Source organism: Grus americana, chromosome 4 (genome assembly GCF_028858705.1).
Source record: "Grus americana isolate bGruAme1 chromosome 4, bGruAme1.mat, whole genome shotgun sequence".
NCBI lineage: Eukaryota > Metazoa > Chordata > Aves > Gruiformes > Gruidae > Grus > Grus americana.
In genome coordinates, this window is record NC_072855.1 from 513,203 (window position 1) to 531,420 (window position 18,218).

An 18,218-nucleotide genomic window follows, 5' to 3' on the forward strand; every position below is an offset into this window, starting at 1 on the left:
CAGCCCCCCCGCACCCGGTGAGGTCCCCCCCCCGGACCTGCCCTGGGGACCTTTGCTGGCATCAACTGCGGTGCTACACCCCCCATGCCACAGGGGTCCCACGAGCGCCGCGGGAAGGACGGATCTGTCCGCCCTGCGAGTGGGGTGGGAGGGGGTGGCAGGACCCCCCTGTGCCTGCGGCCCCCACCGGCGTGCCTGGCCGGATCCCACCCAGCATCGTGACCAGAGAGACCCACCGCAGCCAAAGCCCGGTGCTGCCGATGCCCGGTGCCTCGACCTGATGCTTCAGCTTTACCGGTGCAGTTACGCGGGGAAGTGTTTTGGGGTCTGGCCCCCCGGCGGCCCCCCCAAGGGCCAACCTGGGTGATGCAGCACCCAGCCCGTCCCTGGCACAGCGGCACTGGTGGGAGAGCCGGGAACAGAGGCTCCCAGCTTCCTGGCTCTCCCAGCACCCAGAAATTGCTGCGGCAGGACCCTGCTCACCGCCGCGCCCTGCAGAGCCCAGTGGGGGGGTGCCAGCTCCTGCCACCTCCCAGGGCGTCACACGCATCCCCCCGCCCCGAGCGGCATCATCCGGGGACCACCAAACGGGGCACACGGCCACCCCCTGCCCCGCTGCCTGCTTATTTACTCCTCCGCCCCGGTGACCCCGACGCGCCAGGGCCGGTTGCACCCCCCTGGCTGCCCCGTCCCCCCCGGGGTCCCTCCTGTCCCGAGGTGACGGACCCCCATCTCCAGCCGTCCTGTCCCACAGCAGAGGGGACCTGCGCTGCCCACGGCCGCTGCTCCGTCCAGGGACCCCCGCCTGCCCCGCAGCACGCGGCCGGGGAAACCCCAACCCAGGGTCCCAGGGACGGAGGCACCCAGCACCCATCCACCCTTCAGGCTGGCAGGTGAGAGCTTTGCAGAAACCCCCTCTGCGGGAGACCCCCCTCTCTTTGAACATCTGCTTACAGCCCCACCGCCCGCCGTCCTGCCGCCACGAAGCGGTGCAGGAGGTGCCGGAACGTGGCACCCCCCCAGCTCCGGCTGGATTTTTACGGGCACGGCTATTAGCACCCCCCAGCTCCTCCCACGACGGCATCGGGGGGATAAACAGATTAAACAGATTAAAAACCTGCTCTTTGCTGCTCGTTAGTCTTTATTGCTGAGCCGCTTCTCCTGTCCATCCCGGATCCCGAAATATCGGGGCGTGCCGGGGCAGGGATGCCGGTTGTGGCTCAGCGGGATGCTTTGATACCCATCTCCCGGTCCGTCACTTGGAGAAAACCTTCGTTGAGGAAAAGCATCTGCCCGTGGGGTAGGAGACGATCGAGGAGGACGTCGATGACATCGGGTCGGAGCAGGACGTCGGCGCCGGGACCGAGGAGACGTAGGGAAGCGAGCAGTCGGGGGGCCAGACGCCGTAGGGTGATTTCGGCCAACGATAAATTCTCTCGGGGATCGCAAATCAAAGCGAAAGCCAGGGCGAACACCGATAACCAGGTTACCCTCACCCGCTCGGGGAAGGGGTCTCCGGGGGGCAGCTGGAAAACCCCCCCCGGGGCGTCTTGCAACGACACGGGCTCGTCGGGGAGCTGGGGGATTTGGGGGATGGATGGGCGCCCCAAAGATGACTGAAGCAGCCGGCACTGGGAGGCCACTTGCCTGGGAGAGAAAGGGGGGGACCCTCGCGTTAAGACCCCCCCCATCCATCCAGGGACAGGGTGACCCCCTCGATTTGGGGGGGGGCAGGGTTCGGCGGGACCCCCGGGGCCGTATCACGGCCCCGGGGGTCCCGCCGAGCCCTGCCCCCCCCGCAAAGGGAGCTGTCACAGCTCTGGGGGGTCCCCCCCAACCCAGAAAAGGGGGGGTCCCAGGGTGAGGGGGGGTCGCGCCCAGCCCCTCCCGGGGAAGGGGGGGGGGGGTTCCCCGGTACCTGGCCACTGCCAGCATCTGCTCCTTGCGACGGAGACGCTGCCGGGGGGGTCCCCCGGGATCGAGGGGGGTCCCCGGGGGGGTCCCGAAGTTTCGCGCGTAAAGCACGCGGCAGGGGGCGGGGCTTGGGGGGTCCGGCCCGCCCAGCGCCAGCAGGATGAACGCCCTCACCATGGCAACGGCGCCGCGACCCCGGCCCGCCTGTCCGTCACGTGTGTGTAAGGGAGGGAGGGGGGAAATGGGCGGAGCCAACACGCCCCTCCGCCGCGTTGCTATTGGTCGGCGGGTGTAGCTGGGCTCAATTCTCCTGCGGTTGGCCGATAGGAAGGAAGGAAGGAAGGAAGGGGGGCGGTGATTGGTGAATGGTGAGAGGGGGCGGTGAGCTTGGCCCCACCCGCTGCGCGCGACTGCGCTGGGCCGTGATCGGTCAAGGCTACGCGGGCGGCGCGATGATTGGCGGAGAGGGGCTGGGGGCGGGGCAAAAGGAGGAAGTACAGGCAGGGTGGGGATTGGGGTGCCAGGCTGGGGTGCCCCCCCCCCCCCCGTGTCCCCCCCCGCAGGAGCGGGGCACAGCTCCGGGCTCTGCGCACGGACAGCGGCACACACGGCACCGTGTGGCCCGGCCCCAGCCACCCCCCCCCCCCTCCGGGACACCCCCGCCCCCCCCCCCCGGAGCCGGGGCTCACCGGCCGCCCCCAGGCTGCAGCGGCAGGTGGGGATGGGGCACCCCCCCCCCCCCCCCCCCGGCACAGGGCAGGGCCCGGCTCTCCTGCCCAGGACCCGCGGGTACGGCCCCACGGCGAAACGCTTCCTGCCCACCCGCCCCAGCCCACGGTGCTTCGGTGCCACCGGCCCGCAGGCAGGTGCTCCCCCCCGCTGCCCCCCCCCCCCCCCCCCCCCCCCAGACAACCACAGCCGACTCGGAACAACCCACTTTAAATAAGGGGGAAGAGGGCAAAACCCCAACAACCAACAAACCCCAAACCAGCCCAGGCTGCTGCAGTCAGTGACTGTTACAAGGAGCACCCACAGGGTGCCCCCCCCCCCGCAGAGAAGGGCCGGGGCCCTGCCGCACCCGCAGCCGGGGTTTAAGTGCTTTTCTGGAACAGCTCTGTGCCCTCAGCCCCCCCGGGGGCACCCAGCCCCAGAGCCCCCCCCATGGCTGCTCCAGGGAGGGCACAGAGCTGGGGGAGCAGCCAGCACAGCTCTGCCCCCCCCCCCCGTGGCAGTGACTTATGGCCCAGGGTGGGTGGAAGCCCAAGCTCCCCCCCCACTCCCATTTTAGGTAAAACTTTAAACCCTTTTTAGGGTAAAAGTGGAGTAAAACCCTAACTGTGCCCCCCCACTGCTGAGGTCAGCGGTGCTGTGCAGAGCTGGGGGCAGCCAGATTTTGGGCTGGGGGATGGTGCCTGCTGGCAGCCCTGGGGGGGGTGGGGGGCTGCGGGGGTGCCCCAGGGCAGGTGGGGGGGCTGCAGGGGTGCCCCAGGGCCATCAGAAGTTCTTGAGGCGGCTGTAGAGCTCCCTCTTGCTGCGCTCGCCCGCCCAGGTGCGGCTCTTGAGGCGGAATTTGCGCAGGTCCTCCTTGAAGTCCTCGTGGTGCATGGGCCGGTAGTCCTGGGGCTCGCAGTGTGTCTGGGCACCCACGGGCCCATCAGCGCCCGCAGCGCAGCCCCCAGCCCCCAGGACCCCCCTGCCCCTCCTCGGGGAGGATGCTCAGAGCCAGACCCCTCCTTCCCCCCCCCGCAGGGCAGGGTTTGGGGACCGGAGAGGGTGTTTCCCACCCCCCAAACACAGGGAGCAAAGGGGGGGGGCTCACCTGGTACTGGGGGAAGAACTCCCGGTACCCCCCCTTCAAGACGTAGAGCTCGGGGTAGTGGAGGTGGGGGTACTCGTTACAGGCTCGGTCCTTCTCCCTGACGAACCGGCACCTGCGGGACAGGGAAGGCGATGGGAAGGGGCCGCAGGAGGGATTGTCACCCAGCCGGGGTCCGGCCATGCCCAGGGGGTCCGGCAGGCCCCAGCATCCCCCCCACTCACATCCTGGGCCCCCTCTCGGAGGAGAACTCGCAGTGGAAGATGACGATCACTCTCTTGCTGGCGTCAAAGGGCACGATGGGCTTCTTCAGCAGGAACTCCTCCACATCCTGCTCCATCGGCAGGTTGACAGCACCCTGGGGAGGGAGAGGAGGCACCTTCATCCCCATCCCCCCTACCTCCCGTTTGTACTGAGCCCCTGCCCCAGGATGAATGTCCCCAGCCTCCCCCGGCTCCAGCATCATCTGTCTACTGGGGCACCATCACCCTTCCTCCCAGTGGGGCTCAGCACCTTTGGGGAGGCTGCTCAGCCCCTGTGGGGGGACTCAGCCCCTCTGGGATTTGATGGTTTCAGTTGCCCCCACCCCAGCCCCGAGGGGCACAGCAGCGGCTCTGACCTTGATGTGGCCTCCCTCGTACTCGTAGGGGTACCGGCAGTCCACGATCACGCAGCTCTCGATGAGGCTGCTGAACTGCCCCGTCAGCACCGCCACCATCTGCGGGGGGAGCCCGTCACAGTGGGGGACATGGGGGGGGACACACACAATAACAGGCAGGCAGCTCCACAGGGGGGTTCGGGAGAGGCTGCTGCTCTCTTACCATTTCGGGGGAAATGTATTTCAGGTCCTGGTGCTTCCCCTCCACCGTCTGCAGGAGGTAAGCCTGGGGAGAGGTGGGATGCTGGGTCAGGATCCGACCCAGGGAGACCCCCAGGGCTGCCACCTGCCCCCCCAACATTGCAGGTTGCCCCCCCCAGGGGAGCTGCAGCCCAGTGCTGGCACCAGAGCAGCACTCCTGTGCTATGGGGGCCGCAGGCTGGAAAGCCACAGCCCCAAGTCCCCTTGTCCCCAGGCAACCTGCTGGGTCTGGGCTCCCACAGGGCTCTGCTGGCAGCCCCCCGCTTTGGGGGGGAAGGGGGCAGCACCCCCAGGGCCCCACCTTGGAGAAGTCCCCGATGAGTTCCCGGTGGTCGTTGGCCAGCAGGTTCTCGATCTCCTCGTGGCTGAAGGACCTGGAGCGCAGCAGCCGTGCTTTCTGCGGGGACACAAACCAGAGACACCCCCCCGTGTCAGCGAGGGCGCCGGCGGAGCCGGGACACGGCACAGTCCCGCCGGGGATGAGCTGGACAACGGCAAAGACCCCTCACCCCAAAATGTTCCCCGTCACCCACCGGCTCCTCTGCTGCCTCCTCGCCGGGGGTACCGGCCACGCTCCTCCGCCGCTTGGTCTTGACGGGGGTGTCCCGGTCCTGGGGCCGGTCCAGCCGCTTCAGGATGGGCCTGATGACGCTGCTGGGCATCGAGGGCGAGCGGAAGAGCTGCCGGCACTTGCTGCGCTTTGCAGGACGCTGTGCGGGGAGAGCTTGTGCTGCTGCCTGGTGGTCTGGCATTGCTCCCCCCCCGCATCCTCCCCAGAACCGTGAGGGTGGGGGAGACAAGGATCCCCGCTCCAGTGGCCGCACACCACCCAGGATGAGCCCAAAGCCCCTGGGCTGGTACTGCTCCCCCACCAGCCCCTTCGCCAGGGACCCTCGCCCACAGACCCCCCCTTTGGAGACCCCAGTGGGGGGGGGGAGCCTGAGGCTCCAGCCACCCCCAAGGCTCCCACATACCGGCTCCGTCTCCTCCTTCCTCACCAGCGGCGCGGTCAGCAGGTTCTCCATCCCCTGCGGCACGTCAGCATCGCTCTGCAGAGGAGAGCGTGGAGGGGCCGAGTCCCACTGGCTGCTTCCCAGTGCCCCCCCCCCAGCAGGGATGAACCCCCTGCCCAGGGTCCATCCAACCCCACACCACCCCCCCAGGTGGAGGAGCCCTCCCTACCTTCATCTCCTCCTCATCCAGGATCTCCATGAAGCCATCATCTTCCTCCTCGGACATGGAGGAGGTCAAGGAGCACCGGCGCAGTACGATGGGGCTCTCGCCCTGGGGGACGTTTTCCTTCTCGGGGGTGTCGAACTGGGAAGGACACGGCCCACGGCTCAGGAGCGGAGCCCGCCCCACGCCAGCCCTGTTTGGTGACAGGGTGCCCGGGGGGCCCCAGCCCCTCCAGCTCCCACATCCACGGGTCTCCAGGGCAAACATGGATGTTGAGCAGCGGGGTCCCACTCAGCGGGGTGCTCCATCCCCGGCACCCCCCAGAGCCCCCCCAGCCCTTCTCACCAGCAGGTTGGGTGCGGAGCCAGGTCTCTGGGCGAAGGGGTCCCTGCCCACAGCCCCATCGCCGGCAGGCAGTCGGCTGCGCTGACCCGGCCTCTGCGGCTTCTTGAAGACAAACCCCTCCTGCGGCAGCGGGGGACACGGCGTTAGCATCCCCCTGCCCCTTCCCCAGCCACCCCCCCCCCCAGCCTCCTGCCCCCCCTCACCTTGTCCTCGGGCTCCCTCCGGCCCTGCTGCTCTCTGGCCCTGCAGCCGTTGAACTCCCGGGCATGGGAGATGTTCCTCAGGACCGGGCTGGCCCCCAGGAGCCGCGGCTGCGGGGTGGGGGGGTGAGAGGTGCTGCACAGCCCCTGCCCTCCCCAGCTCCATCCTCTTCCCCCCTACTCGGCCAGGGGTGCAGCAGGATCCGGCCTCCCCCTGCTCAGCCCTGCAGAGCCCTCGGGACTTACCGGCAGCGAGTGGATCCTCCGAATAAGGAACTTATTGCTGCAAGAAGCAGGGAAAGAAGAGGACCAAATGAGTGAAGGTGTCCCGCACTGGTGGTGTCTGACCCCCCCCGAGGCTGGCATGGCCCCCTTGGTCCCCCCAGCAGGGTGAGACCTCCCTGGAGCTGTCATAGCTCAAAAGACCCAGGGCAGGAGCTCCTCCAGGCACTGAGCAACAAGGATGGCCTGATCCGGACCCCAGGAAGGGCACGGGGACAGCCTGGCCTTTGGGTCTCGCTGTGGGGACAGAGCCCCTTCACTTACTCCTTGAGAACTCTCCCAGACGCCAGGATCGCCTTCTCAAAGCTGCGGGGAGAGGAGAGCCGAGGTTAGGGGGGATCGAGCCCTGTGCCCCAGCCCAGGCAGCCCTGAAGCCCCGGGGATGGGCAGCCCCAGCCCTTGCAGTGCACCCCCCCTGCAACAAGGCAGAGCAGCCAGGGCTTTCAGCCCCACAAAGGGTTAAAGCCCCATCTGGACACCACTGGTTTCAGGCTGGGGACCCCAGGCTGGGGGGGGCAAGGAGGGGGGCCGCACGCCGGGGTGGTCCGGGGCGCCCCGCTGACCTCGCTCCGCACCCAGACAAAGCCGGCGGCAGGGCCCCGCGTGGGGCGGCAGCAGCGCCCGCTCTCCACCTGTATGTAAATCCGCCCGCGGCAGGGATGCTGGGGATGCTGGCCGGCAGCCATATGGCCGTGCCGGCGCACGCCGTGGTGGCAGGACGGGGACCAGCGAAGTCCCCCGTGGCCGAGCACACCCAGCCTCACGGCTGCCCCGGCCCCACCATCTGCCCCTGGTTACTCATTCACCCGGCACATCTGCCGGGACCCGGCTCTGCCAACAGCCGGGCAGGCGGCAGGGGAGGGGGCGGGCGAAGCCACAGGCACGGTGGGGACCTCGGGTGCAGCAGGCAGCGGGCACAGCAGGCAGAGCCCCTCACCCCTGCACAGGGCAGCACCGCAGGGCTTTGCTCTAGGCTGAACCCTGCACCCCCACCCCGTGGGGCCCGTGCAGCAGCACCCCAAGGCTCCCCAGGGAGGTGGGGGTGTAGGGAGCCTGGGGGGGGGTGCTCAGCACCCTTGTCCCACTGCGTGGCGAGGCAGCGAGCCGGCAGCAGGCCGTCCCTGCCGGCACAGCCCGGAAGAGGATTTGGCCCGGGTGCAGCAAGGCAGCGCTGCGTAGGCTTCCTGCCTGCACCCGCTGCCAGCGCCCTGCCTGCAACGCGGCTGTGCCAAGCACCAGCACTGACATCCCCGCTCCCCCTGGTGCCGGGTGGTTTCTCACCCCCTCCCATAAGTAAATTGGGGGGGGGGCCCACAGCTGGAACACAGCTTCGCAGCAAGGAGGGCATGCAGGCAGGGCCCACGCTGCCTGCAGGAGGCAGGGGAGGGCTGGGGGGAGCCCCCGGGGGACACGGGGTACTCACACTTCCTCCAGCACCACAGGGTCCTCCTGCGTGGGGGAGTCCAGCCCCACTCCTGCGGGAACAAGGGGCAGGGGCAGCACGGGGGGAGGGGGGAATCAGGCCCCATTGGGTCCCCACCCCAGCCCCGGCTCCAGCACAGCACCGGCGCTGCGCCCACGGGGTCCTTCGCAGGATGTGGCCGGGCTGAGGGTCCCCCCCACCCCAGCTGCGCCTCCCCACTGCCGCGGCCAGCACTGGCAGTACCTGCTGCGTGCTCACGGGGGGCAGCCCCCCAGCATGGCAAGGGGGATGGCACCGACCCCGGGAGCCCCCATCCCGGCCGAGTTGTCCCACGTCACCCCCACTGGGGACCCCGCCAGGGTGGCCCATGCCCGAGCCCCCGGGGAGCGGGGTGGGGGCTCTCGCCCGGTGTCCCCCGCAGTCGGACGCGGTGTAGGAAGTCCTGCCTGGCGCTCGGCCCGCGCCCGCTTCAAACCGGGGGTGACTCAGAGCGGAGCCGGGAGCAGAGCGGGGTCCCAGCCGCCACGTGCACCCCAAGAAGCCCCCAGCCCCCCCCCCCGCACATCCCCAAGCCGGGGGGGGGGGGTGTCGGGGGGCTGCACGGCGCCCACCACTCACCCGCGTCCGAGGACTCGGAGGAGACGGAGTCCCGGGAGGAGTCCGAGGCCACCGACTCCGAGGACAGGCTGGACCAGCGGCTCTGGAAGGACAGCCCCGCCACCCGCCGCTTCGGGGTGTCCCAGTGGCTGCGGGCGGGCCGGGGGGGGGTGTCAGCCTGCGGGGACCCCCGTCCCTTCCCGCGGGGGGGGGGGGGGGGCAGGAGCAGCTGCAGGGGCTGAGGGGGTCCCTGAGCCGCGCGTGGGGCACCCCGTGTCCTGCCGGAGGAGCCACGCGTGGGGCAGGCCCCCCCCCCAAACCCCCCCGGCCCCGCTCACCTGCCCAGTCCCGCCAGGTTGTCCATGTCCAGCGCCAGCGTGGTGACCGGGGACATCCCCGCCAGCCCGGGCAGCCCGCGACGGCCGGGGCCGCTCCGAGCCGCCATGGGGGTGCAGGGAATGGGATTATAGACCCGTATAAATACCCAGCCCCCCCCCCCCCCCCGAGCGGGGCCGCACGGTGCCGGGGCCGCACGGTGCCGGGGCCGCTTCGGGGCCGCTTCGGGTGGGCCCGGCAGGGCGCGCGCCCGCCGCCGCCCCTATTTATATTCGAAAAATAACAGGGGAGCGGCGCGGCGGGAGCCAATGGGCGGCCCCGGGGGGCGGGGCCACGCCGAGCCGGGGGGGGGGGCACACGGCCCAACGTGGGGGCACAGCCCGGGGGGAGCACGGCCGGTGGGGGCACAGCTGGGGGGGGGGGGTATGGCTGGGGGGTGCAGGGGCACACGGCCCGACGTGGGGGCAGGGCACGGGGGGGGGGGGACACGGCCGGGGGGGTAAAAGGAGGGGTGCGCGTGGCTGGGGGCACGGGGGGAACATGGCTGGGGGGGGCATGGAGGGGTGCATGGCTGGGGGGCATGGCTGGGGGGGGCATGGAGGGGTGCATGGCTAGGGGACACTGGGGGGGAACATGGCTGGGGGGGGCACATGGAGGGGTGCATGGCTGGGGGACACCGGGGGGGGGACATGGCTGGGGGTGGGGGACACAGAAGGATGCATGGCTGGGGGGCATGGGGGGGACATGGCTGGGGGTGGGGGACACAGAAGGATGCATGGCTGGGGGGCATGGGGGGGACATGGCTGGGGGGCACGGGGGGACATGGCGGGGGGGACACGTGGAGGGGTGCATGGCTGGGGGGGACATGGGTGCATGGCTGGGGGCACGTGGCTGGGGGGGGCATGGAGGGGTGCATGGCTCAGGGAGCAGGCACAGAGGATGCATGGCTGGGGGGCATGGCTGGGGGGACATGTGGAGGGGTGCATGGCTGGGGGGGGGACATGGGTGTATGGCTGGGGGACACGTGGCTGGGGGGGACATGGAGGGGTGCGTGGCTGGGGGCACAGCTGGGGAGGGGGGAGCAGTGGGTGTGCGATGCACACGGATGGGTGTCTGTGGGCAATGGTGCAACCGGGGGGGGTCCCAGTGTTCAGACACGGCCCCTCCTGCCCCCCGCCCAGTCCCCCACCCCCAGCCACGTGCCGGCTCCAGGACCCCCGCAGCGGGTGCTGGGGGGTGCTGGGCTCAGCCAGAGCCACGTGCCACCCCCGCGTGTCACCGGGCCACGGTGCTGCCTGAACCCCAAACCCACCGCCCGTCCCCCAGCCCGATGCCTGGGCACAGACCTCCGCCTGCCCGGGGGGGTCTGCAACCCCGGGGGGGCCTTGGGACGGACCGCTGGGCAGGAATGCGCTGGGCGGCTCGGCCTGGGTGGCCGTCCTGGCCTGGCCCCCATTGTCCCCAGCCCCATTCTTTCCTTTCAGAGGGGAACAGAAAGGAGGAGGGGGGCCGGGGTGGAGACCCCCTCCCCAGCCAGGGCAGGGGCAGCCTGGGGGGGTTCGGCCCCACTGGCTCCTGCGACGCCCCCGTAGTGGCCAGATCCTGCTCTCTAGAGCCCATGCAAGGTGTGGGGGTCCTGCATCCCCCCCCCCCCGCAGGGATGCCAGGCACAGCCCAGCACATCCCAGTGCAGTGGGGCTGGGGATCGCTGCTGCCGTGGGCTGGGGGGGGTCCTCGGGGTGTGTGTGGGGGCTGCAGCACCCCGCAGTGCCCCAGGGAGGAGGACTGGTGGTCCTGGGGGGGTCTCTGGCCCCCCAGCACTCCGGGGCAGCTGCGGGACGTTGTCCCTGGCCACCAAGGGCTTTAATTGCTTCCAGCCACCGAGGCTGGGCTGGGGCTGGGGGCCGGGGGGGTCAGCTCTGATGGCTGCCCCAGCCCGCGCTGGGGGCCTCGGGGAGGGAAGGAAGGGAAGGGGGGGTCTCCGGCCAGCCTGGCCGCAGCTGCATGGGGGGGGGCTCACGGGGTCTGCAGGCAGCTGCGTCCTCGGGGAAGGGGCCACGTGCTCCGCTCTGCACCCCCCCCCAAACAGGGGGTTTTGGGGAGTGGGGCTGCACACAGGAGAGAGGAACTGGGGGGTGCAGCAGCACCCGCACAAGCCCCATCCACTGCTCCCTGTGGTGGGGTGCAGGGGTGTGTCCCCCAAAGCCCCCCACCTCCCTGGGGTGCTGCTGCCTGCCCCGGTGCGGGGGCACGGGGCTGAAGCGAGGACACGACGCGGGGGGGCCTCAGGGGCTGGAGGAGGCTGGCTCGCTTTAATGGCCGCACAGCGAGACCTGCCATAAAGATTACCCTAATTAACGAGGACGGGGTGGGGGGCTGTTCGCAGCTGTGGGTGTCCCCGAGCCCCTCACCCAGCCCAGGCTGCTCCACCCGGGCAACGGGCCCCCCCGCAGCATCCCCATGTCCCCCCCAGCTGGATGTTCTGGGCAGCAATACGCCCCAAAAATGCCGAGAGCTTTTGCCCGGCTGCGGAAAACCAGTTTTCTGCCCCAAGAGGCTTCCGTGGCAGAGCGTGCCCATCCGGCTGGGGGTTTTTTTCCAAATCCTTTATGGCCATCGCTGGTCATTTTGCACGGCGTGGCTGCGGCAGGACCCTCTGTGCCCCCCACCCTGAGCACCCCACGATCCCCGGGGTGGCCGGGGTCCTGCTCGTGGGCAGCATGTGCACCGACACGGCCGGTGTCACCGTGGGTGTTGCGAAGCCGCCGGTGGCTCTGGGTGGGGATTGTGGCTGAACAACCGTGTGGGCGGTGAGGGGGGGGGTCACCCCCCTCCCAAGCTGTGGGGTGTGCGGGGCTCTGGGGCACCTTAGCACCAAAGGAGAGCATTTGAGAGATTTTAAAGACTCCAGACATTGAGGAGCAGAGGAGGAGGATGGTGGCAGCGAGATGCTGAGGGGTGGCCCGGGATGTGGCTCTGCCGGCACAGCCGGGACCCACGGCTGCGGCGGAGGCTCTGGGTGAGGCTGCGATTTCGGGAGCTGCGGCCAGAGGGTCCCGGGGCTCCCGGAGCAAAACCTCCCCGCCCCGAAGCACCTCAGTGACGGGGAGGAAGCTGCGGGGGGGCAATGGGGCATCTCCGTCCCCTCCTTCCTGTTTTGCTGCTTTCTGCTCCGCACACCCAGGGGAGGCTGCGGCTGCCACCCGCTCCTGTGACTCGGGGCCCAGGGCAGTGGCTGCTGTGATGGACCGGGGGGGTTCTGGTGTAACACACTGAATTTGGTTCTGGTTTGGCCAAAAATAAACCCTTTCAGGCCGCTTTTATCTTCAGTGAGAAGCAAACCAGGAGTGAAACCCCGTCTCTCCCCGTCTTTCACAGCTGCTGTGGCCAGAAGAGGGGTGGGGTGGGGAAACTGAGGCACGCATCCTGCAGAGCTGCTGGCGGCAGAGCCGGAGCTACCAGGTCTGGCTCCTGCTGTGGCGAGGGAGCAGCGGGGACCGATGGGGCGGCAGCGGCAGGAAAACCGCCCCATCGGTGGGAGCCGTCCCCGCACTGTCCCCGTCCCACCTTGCTGGGGACTGAGCTGCAGACGGGGCTTATCGGTGTCCCCAGCATCTCACTCACCCCGGTATCGCTGCCCGCAGCACCACAATCTGCCCATTCCTGCCCGTGTGCCGGCACAGCGGAGCAGGGACCCTGCCTGAGCCGCAGTACTGACAGCTGACCGACTTCGACCGACTTTCAGCCAGCTCTTCTGCTTCGCTTCATCGGGCGCGAGCCCGCAGCACGGCTGCCAGGAGCCACGTGGGCTACCGCCAGGGTGACCACGGTGCCGGCGTCCCGGGGAGTCCTCAGTGCCCACCCACAAACATGGCTGGTTCTACTGGTGCCCCTGTGCTGGGGAGAGATGGCTGCTCTGGTGGTATCTGGGGAAGTGTCCATCCCAGCTGAGATGTCCTTCTCCTCTAAGATGTCCTCCCAGCTATGGTGCCCACCCCAGCTGAGATGTTCAGCCCAGCTATGGTGTCTGTCCCAGCTAAGACGTCCTTCTCCACCAAGATGCCCATCCCAGCTGTGGTGTCCACCCCAGGGAAGGGTCCATCCCAGCTGTGGTGCCCGTCCCAGCCATGGTGTCCCCCCAGGCAGTGTCCCCAGTGGCCACCCCCGGCAGGATGGCAGCCCTCGGGCACAGGCTCATGGTGCCCATTGCCGGGAGCAACATCTCGAGCTGATGTCCCGGAGGAACGGGGAGCCGGAGCCACCCGCCACAGCGGGGTCTTGGGATCCTCCCCCTGCACCTTCCTGGAGCGGGAACCCCCCCTTGCTTGGGGTCCTCCTTGCTGGTGGGTGCCAGAGCCCCCCTTGACTGGTCCTGCCCCCCCCCCCAGCCTCCCCCCTTGCTCGGGGATCCCCTTACTGTGGTCTCAGACCCCCAGGGACCACCCATAGCTCAGGGCCCCCCATTGCCCACAGGCTCCTTCAACCTGGTCCTCCACCCCCCGGATGCCCCCTCCTGCTCAGGGCCCAGCCCCCCAGTCCCCCATCGCTCAGGACCCCCCATTGCTCAGAGCCCCCCCCCGACCCCCCTTACCCAGCTCCCTCCCCCCATTTCCCCCCTCGGGCCGCCCGTTGCTAGGCGACGGCCGCGCGCTCCCAGCATGCCCCGCGGGGGCGTTGCCATGGCGGCGGGACGCGGCGCGGCCTGGGGGCGGTGGGAGGCCGCATGGCGGGCGGCGGGGCGGCGGGCGAGCTGCGGGGTCTCTACCGCTGGCTGGACGCCGTGCCGCTCTCCCGGCCACGCAGGAACATCGCCCGAGACTTCAGCGACGGGGGTGGGACGGGGGGGGCCAGCGGGACGGGCCTGGGGGGGGGGGCGGGCCTAGGCCGGGGTGGCCTTGCAGGGCGGGGGGGGGTTCCCGGGGGGGGTTCCCGGTGTGTCCGCCGCCCCCAGCCCTTCTCCTCCTCTCCTCCCCCAGTGCTGGCAGCCGAGGTGGTGAAGTTCTTCTTTCCCGCCATGGTGCAGCTGCACAGCTATGTGCCCGCCAGCTCCACGCCGCAGAAACTCGCCAACTGGGGTCATCTCAACAGGTACCAGGGTGGGCGTCCTGCCCCTTCCCCCCCCCCCCCGCGCTGGGAGCACCGTGCTGCCCGCAGAGTGTCCCCCATTTGTCCTGGCTGGGGACCAGGCTGGCTGGGACGTGGCTGAGGGCACTGCAGGCAGTGGGGGTGCTGCCTCCCCGCTCTCCTGGGTGCTCATTTGACCCCTCTTTTAGGAAAGTGCTGAGTAAGCTGAACTTCTCCATCCCAGAGGACGTGATCCGGCAGGTCGTGCAGTGCCGGCCGGGCACGGTGGAGCAGGTGCTGCTCCTGCTGCGGCAGAAGATCGAGGAGAAGCAGAAGCAGAGCAAGGTGGTGCTTGGCCCAGGCTGAGTCAGCAGGGCCTGGGGGCGGGTGGCACCCAATGTGCCACGTTCTGCTCGTAGGTGCTATGGCTGCGGGGGTGGAGGGGATGAGGGCGAGTAGCCACCCCACAGAGAGATCGGGGTAATCAGAGCAGGGCCGGGCTGAGCTCCAGGCGTCCTTCTGGGCATCACTTTCCCCCTGAGCACTTCCATCTCCTCAACACGAGGATCCCGCTGCCATCTCCGTGGGGAAGTGCAGCAGGGTGCTCGGAGGCAGGGGAGCCCCCCACGTGGGCAGAGGAGCACCCCACTGGGAGCGATGCGGGTGGCAGGGCTGGCCTCGCTTGGCAGCCGCAGATGGCAGCCGTGCGCTGTCATGGGAAGCGCTGCGGCCCCACTCGCTCTGCAGCCTTCACTTGGCTGGGGCAGCGCGGGAGGAGCCGCTCTGAGCCGGGGAGGAGAGGGGACGCCGTCTCCATCACCTACCTTCCCCACCGCCCGTCACCCGGCCCTCCTCACTGTGCTCCCCGCTCACGTGAGGCCCCTGAGGAGGAGCAGGGAGGGTGTCAGGGGGTTCCACGGGGCTTGGCAGCGTGTGCTGAGTGTGCAGCTCCAGGATGGGGCTGGCAGCAGCTGCTGCCTCCTCTCCTGCCCTGAGCAAACCCTCTGTTTGGGTTGTCTGTCCTGGTCCTTGTGGTGTGAGAGGATAACGAACCTGCGGGGCCAGGGCAGGCTGGGCTGTCTCTGCCAGTGGCTCTGGTGCTTGGGTCAGAGGAGGAATTCACCATGGCAAGGGCAGGAATTCAGGCAGATGGATCCCAGCTCTGCCTTCAGGCTGTAACGCCGGCACAGCCAGCACCGCAGCTGCGCTGGGAACCCCCTGCTCTGAACTGGCCTCTCCTACTGCTGTGGGAGCAAACCCCCCCGCCCCGACGCTCCCCAAGGCCTCGAGCCCCAGCACAGCGCTCAGAGAGGGATGGCACGAGCTGCCGGGCGGGCTGGGGCACCCTGTCCCCCCTTCTCCTGACACGGGCCCAGCCAGGCCCTCTCCCTGCAGAGGGATTGTTTGTGGGCTCACCCACAGGGCGACCCACAGCTCGTGGCCAGGCGTGACGGGTGTTTTCCTGCCTCGCTGCAGGAGCCGGGCGTACAGGCGGCGCTGGAAGAGGTCGGCTACCTGGAGTCTCCCAGGGCTGCCGGGTAAGGGCTGCTGGTGCTGCGCAGGGACGCTGCAGGCGTGTGCTGGGCGCGGGTGATGTCCCCTTCCTGGGGGCTTCGTGAGGGAAGGGGCTCTGGGGGTCCCCAGGGGGGCAGAGGAGCCCTGTGCTGCAGGGGCAGCGGTGCGTGGGGCAGGACGCAGAGGAGCTGGGTGTGTACGTGAGCTCCGTGGGCTGTGAGCAGCGCTGCGGAAGGGGTCAGTTATTGTCCCGGCGTTTCCTTTCCTGGTCCAGGGTGATGAAGAGCCACCATGGCTGTGCCCAGGCTCCCCCGGGGGACGACGCTGTCTGCCTGCAGCTGGCGGAGAGGGAGCAGGCCCTGCTCCTGGCACAGGAGACCATCCAGGTGAGCCCACTCTCCGTCACCGTGCCAGGCACTGTCCCCATGGCAGCACCGAGCCAGGGACAGACTCCCTTTGCCTCCCCAACCGTCCTGCGACAGGGGTGTACACGGCAGCCAAAACGGGCATTTGCTTGGTGCTGTCAACCTCCTGGGCTGCTCCGGTCTCCGTACCCGCTCGAGTAGCACCCTCGGACCTGGCGGTGGCTTTGCCGTGGGCCAGCTGGGCGATGTCTGGCTGAGGTGCTGCTCTGGCTGCTCCAGGGCAGCGCTGGGGCCTTGGGTACCGTGCTGGGCTTAAAGGACAAAAGTTTGGTCAAACCAGGCTAGGAAGGCAGCGTAGCTCAGCAGGGCCCGGAGGCATGGTTCAGTCCCTGCAGCCCTTGTCTCTGTCCGCAGCAGCAGGTGTTTTTTGGCATTTACCGGGTAAAAGCCCTTGTGAAGCCTCTGCCTGCAGATCCCCCCCGTGGTGAACAGCTTTCTCTTTCAATCCTTCTGTCCTGGCCGTGCCCTCAATCTCTGTGGCACACACCCATGTCGGTCACATCAATCCGTGATTCCCAAAAGTTCCCGATCCTCATCCTTTCTGGTCAGACTTCCAGCCCGCAGTGACGAGGGTGATGCAGAATGGGCATCGCAGCCGCACAGACCCTCTGCACGTGGCTTGTCATGGCCCTGGACCGTCCCCGAGCTGCAGACCAGGCTCTGGGTGTCCCTTATTCGACCCTGGGCAGCGGGTTATTTTGGAAACAGAGCTTCACTCAGCAGCGAGCCAGGGCAGTGGCTCTGTCTTGCCTAAAACCAGGGCTTTTCTGCTGGAAAACATCTCCTAAGATGTAAAATTTTGAAAGAGGGGAAGGAATGCTGTGGGGCATCTCAAGTGGGAAGAGTTGTCACCTGGGACTCCCGGGCTATGTTTTTGGGGGAGCGATAGCTTGACGTGGGCTGCGGGAGCAGGAACAGGGACCCCAAATCTGGCACGGGTACTCATCTGCCTCAGTTTCCCCCGCAGTAAAAGGTGGCTGATGCCGCTCAGTGACTCCAGCAGCCACATCAGCCTGGCCCTGAGCCCCCCGTTGTCCCCCGTTGTATCCTCTGTCCTCGCTGCTGGCTGTCAGGCAGGCCCCGGCCCCCCGCAGAGCCTGTCTGGGGTGGATGGATGTGCCTCCCACCCCCCGAAACCAAGCTGAGGGGGTGTCGGTGTCTCTGCTCAGATCCTGCAGCTGAAGGTGGGGAGGCTGGAGCAGCTGCTGCACCTCAAGAACGTGCGGATAGACGACCTCAGCCGGCGCCTGCAGGAAGCCCAGTGCCAGCAGCGGTGAGCGGACCCTCGCCCGCCCGGCAGCCCCTCGCCTGGGGTTGCCCCTCACCGCCTGCTCCACCTCTCCCACCCGTGGGAGCTCCTCTGAGCTGGAAGAGCCGTCCCAGTACCTCCCGGTTGCCTCAGTTCCCGGGGCTGACTCTCAAGGACAAAAGCCAGAGCTGGGAAATGCTGATGCAGAAGCAGGGACCCTGCGCCCACCTTGGGGACCCCCCAGGCCCACCAGCGGGCGGCAGCAGCGTCGCTACGGCACAGGCTCCGCTCAGCCCTCCAGCCAGCACCCGTCGGTGGCAGCGGTTCCTCCTGCCTTTGCCTTGCGCGTTGGTAATTGAAAAGCCGGGTCATCGCTCAGAGACCTCCCTGCAAGGCTGCGTCGCTGCGGGGGTCCCGCCTGCCCCAGCCTGGGGACATTTATTTCCCAGGGTGGTCGGCAGTGTGGGGACGGCACTTGGCTGCCCGGGCCGGGAAGACGTGCGCTGGTGGCGGCTGGGATTTAATCCCTTTGCCAAAGCTGTTTGTTTTTGTAATCTCCGAGAAAATCCGTGCCTCGGCGCACAGACCTGCTCGTGGGGTGTCTGGGCAGCGGTCGTGGGGCTCGGCCTGGCACTGCCGTGCACCGACCGCGTGGGCAGCCCGGCCGTGGGGGGGCTCTGGGCATGACCTTCGCTGCACCAGGGTCACCTGTAGCCTTTTCAGGGTAAAAACCAGCTGGTTTTTTTCCAACTCGTGGGTGTGCAGTGTGTCCCTGCGGGGGGGGCAAGCCAGGCCCTGTGCGCCCCTTCCCGTGGGGCTGAGCGTGCGTGGTGTCACGCGTGCCGGAGGCGAGGACACAGCCGGGGCTCCAGCAGCTCCCTGGGAACGCAGCCCCGTCGTTTTAAGTGTTCTGGCATCTGGAGGCCGCAGTTGAGGCCAGGGCTGCCGGGGGGCCGCAGGATGAGCCGGGGCGGGGGGTCAGCTTAGCCCCCGGGGTGTGTCGCGTCCCCTGGCCCT

The 18,218-nt window shown here is 68.8% G+C and overlaps 3 protein-coding genes across 4 annotated transcripts; 1 reads left to right on the top strand and 2 right to left on the bottom strand.

Moving 5' to 3' along the window:
- Positions 1-1,120: 1,120 nt before the first annotated feature.
- Positions 1,121-2,450, bottom strand: AP5S1 (adaptor related protein complex 5 subunit sigma 1). The gene is made up of 2 exons (XM_054825523.1): positions 1,919-2,450; positions 1,121-1,647 (listed from the first exon to the last, which is right to left on the bottom strand). Exons 1-2 carry the CDS (start codon positions 2,089-2,091, stop codon positions 1,221-1,223), a joined length of 600 nt encoding a protein of 199 aa, XP_054681498.1. The 5' UTR covers positions 2,092-2,450; the 3' UTR covers positions 1,121-1,220.
- A 387-nt stretch (positions 2,451-2,837) lies between these two features.
- Positions 2,838-9,181, bottom strand: CDC25B (cell division cycle 25B). Of its 2 annotated transcripts, XM_054825431.1 has the most exons (17): positions 8,951-9,181; positions 8,634-8,761; positions 8,016-8,067; positions 6,857-6,898; positions 6,557-6,593; positions 6,314-6,421; positions 6,111-6,230; positions 5,772-5,906; positions 5,564-5,638; positions 5,123-5,299; positions 4,891-4,986; positions 4,552-4,614; positions 4,350-4,448; positions 3,955-4,088; positions 3,734-3,845; positions 3,381-3,549; positions 2,838-3,349 (listed from the first exon to the last, which is right to left on the bottom strand). In XM_054825431.1, exons 1-16 carry the CDS (start codon positions 9,055-9,057, stop codon positions 3,409-3,411), a joined length of 1,626 nt encoding a protein of 541 aa, XP_054681406.1. In that variant the 5' UTR covers positions 9,058-9,181; the 3' UTR covers positions 2,838-3,349; positions 3,381-3,408. The 2 variants fall into 2 exon arrangements, with proteins under 2 accessions (XP_054681406.1, XP_054681407.1); XM_054825432.1 differs by having other exon boundaries at positions 2,838-3,549.
- A 4,455-nt stretch (positions 9,182-13,636) lies between these two features.
- On the top strand, positions 13,637-18,022 carry SPEF1 (sperm flagellar 1). The gene is made up of 6 exons (XM_054824534.1): positions 13,637-13,780; positions 13,925-14,036; positions 14,222-14,357; positions 15,489-15,550; positions 15,802-15,913; positions 17,122-18,022. The coding sequence occupies exons 1-6, from the start codon at positions 13,672-13,674 to the stop codon at positions 17,227-17,229; spliced, it is 639 nt and encodes a 212-aa protein (XP_054680509.1). The 5' UTR covers positions 13,637-13,671; the 3' UTR covers positions 17,230-18,022.
- The last annotated feature ends 196 nt before the right edge of the window (positions 18,023-18,218 follow it).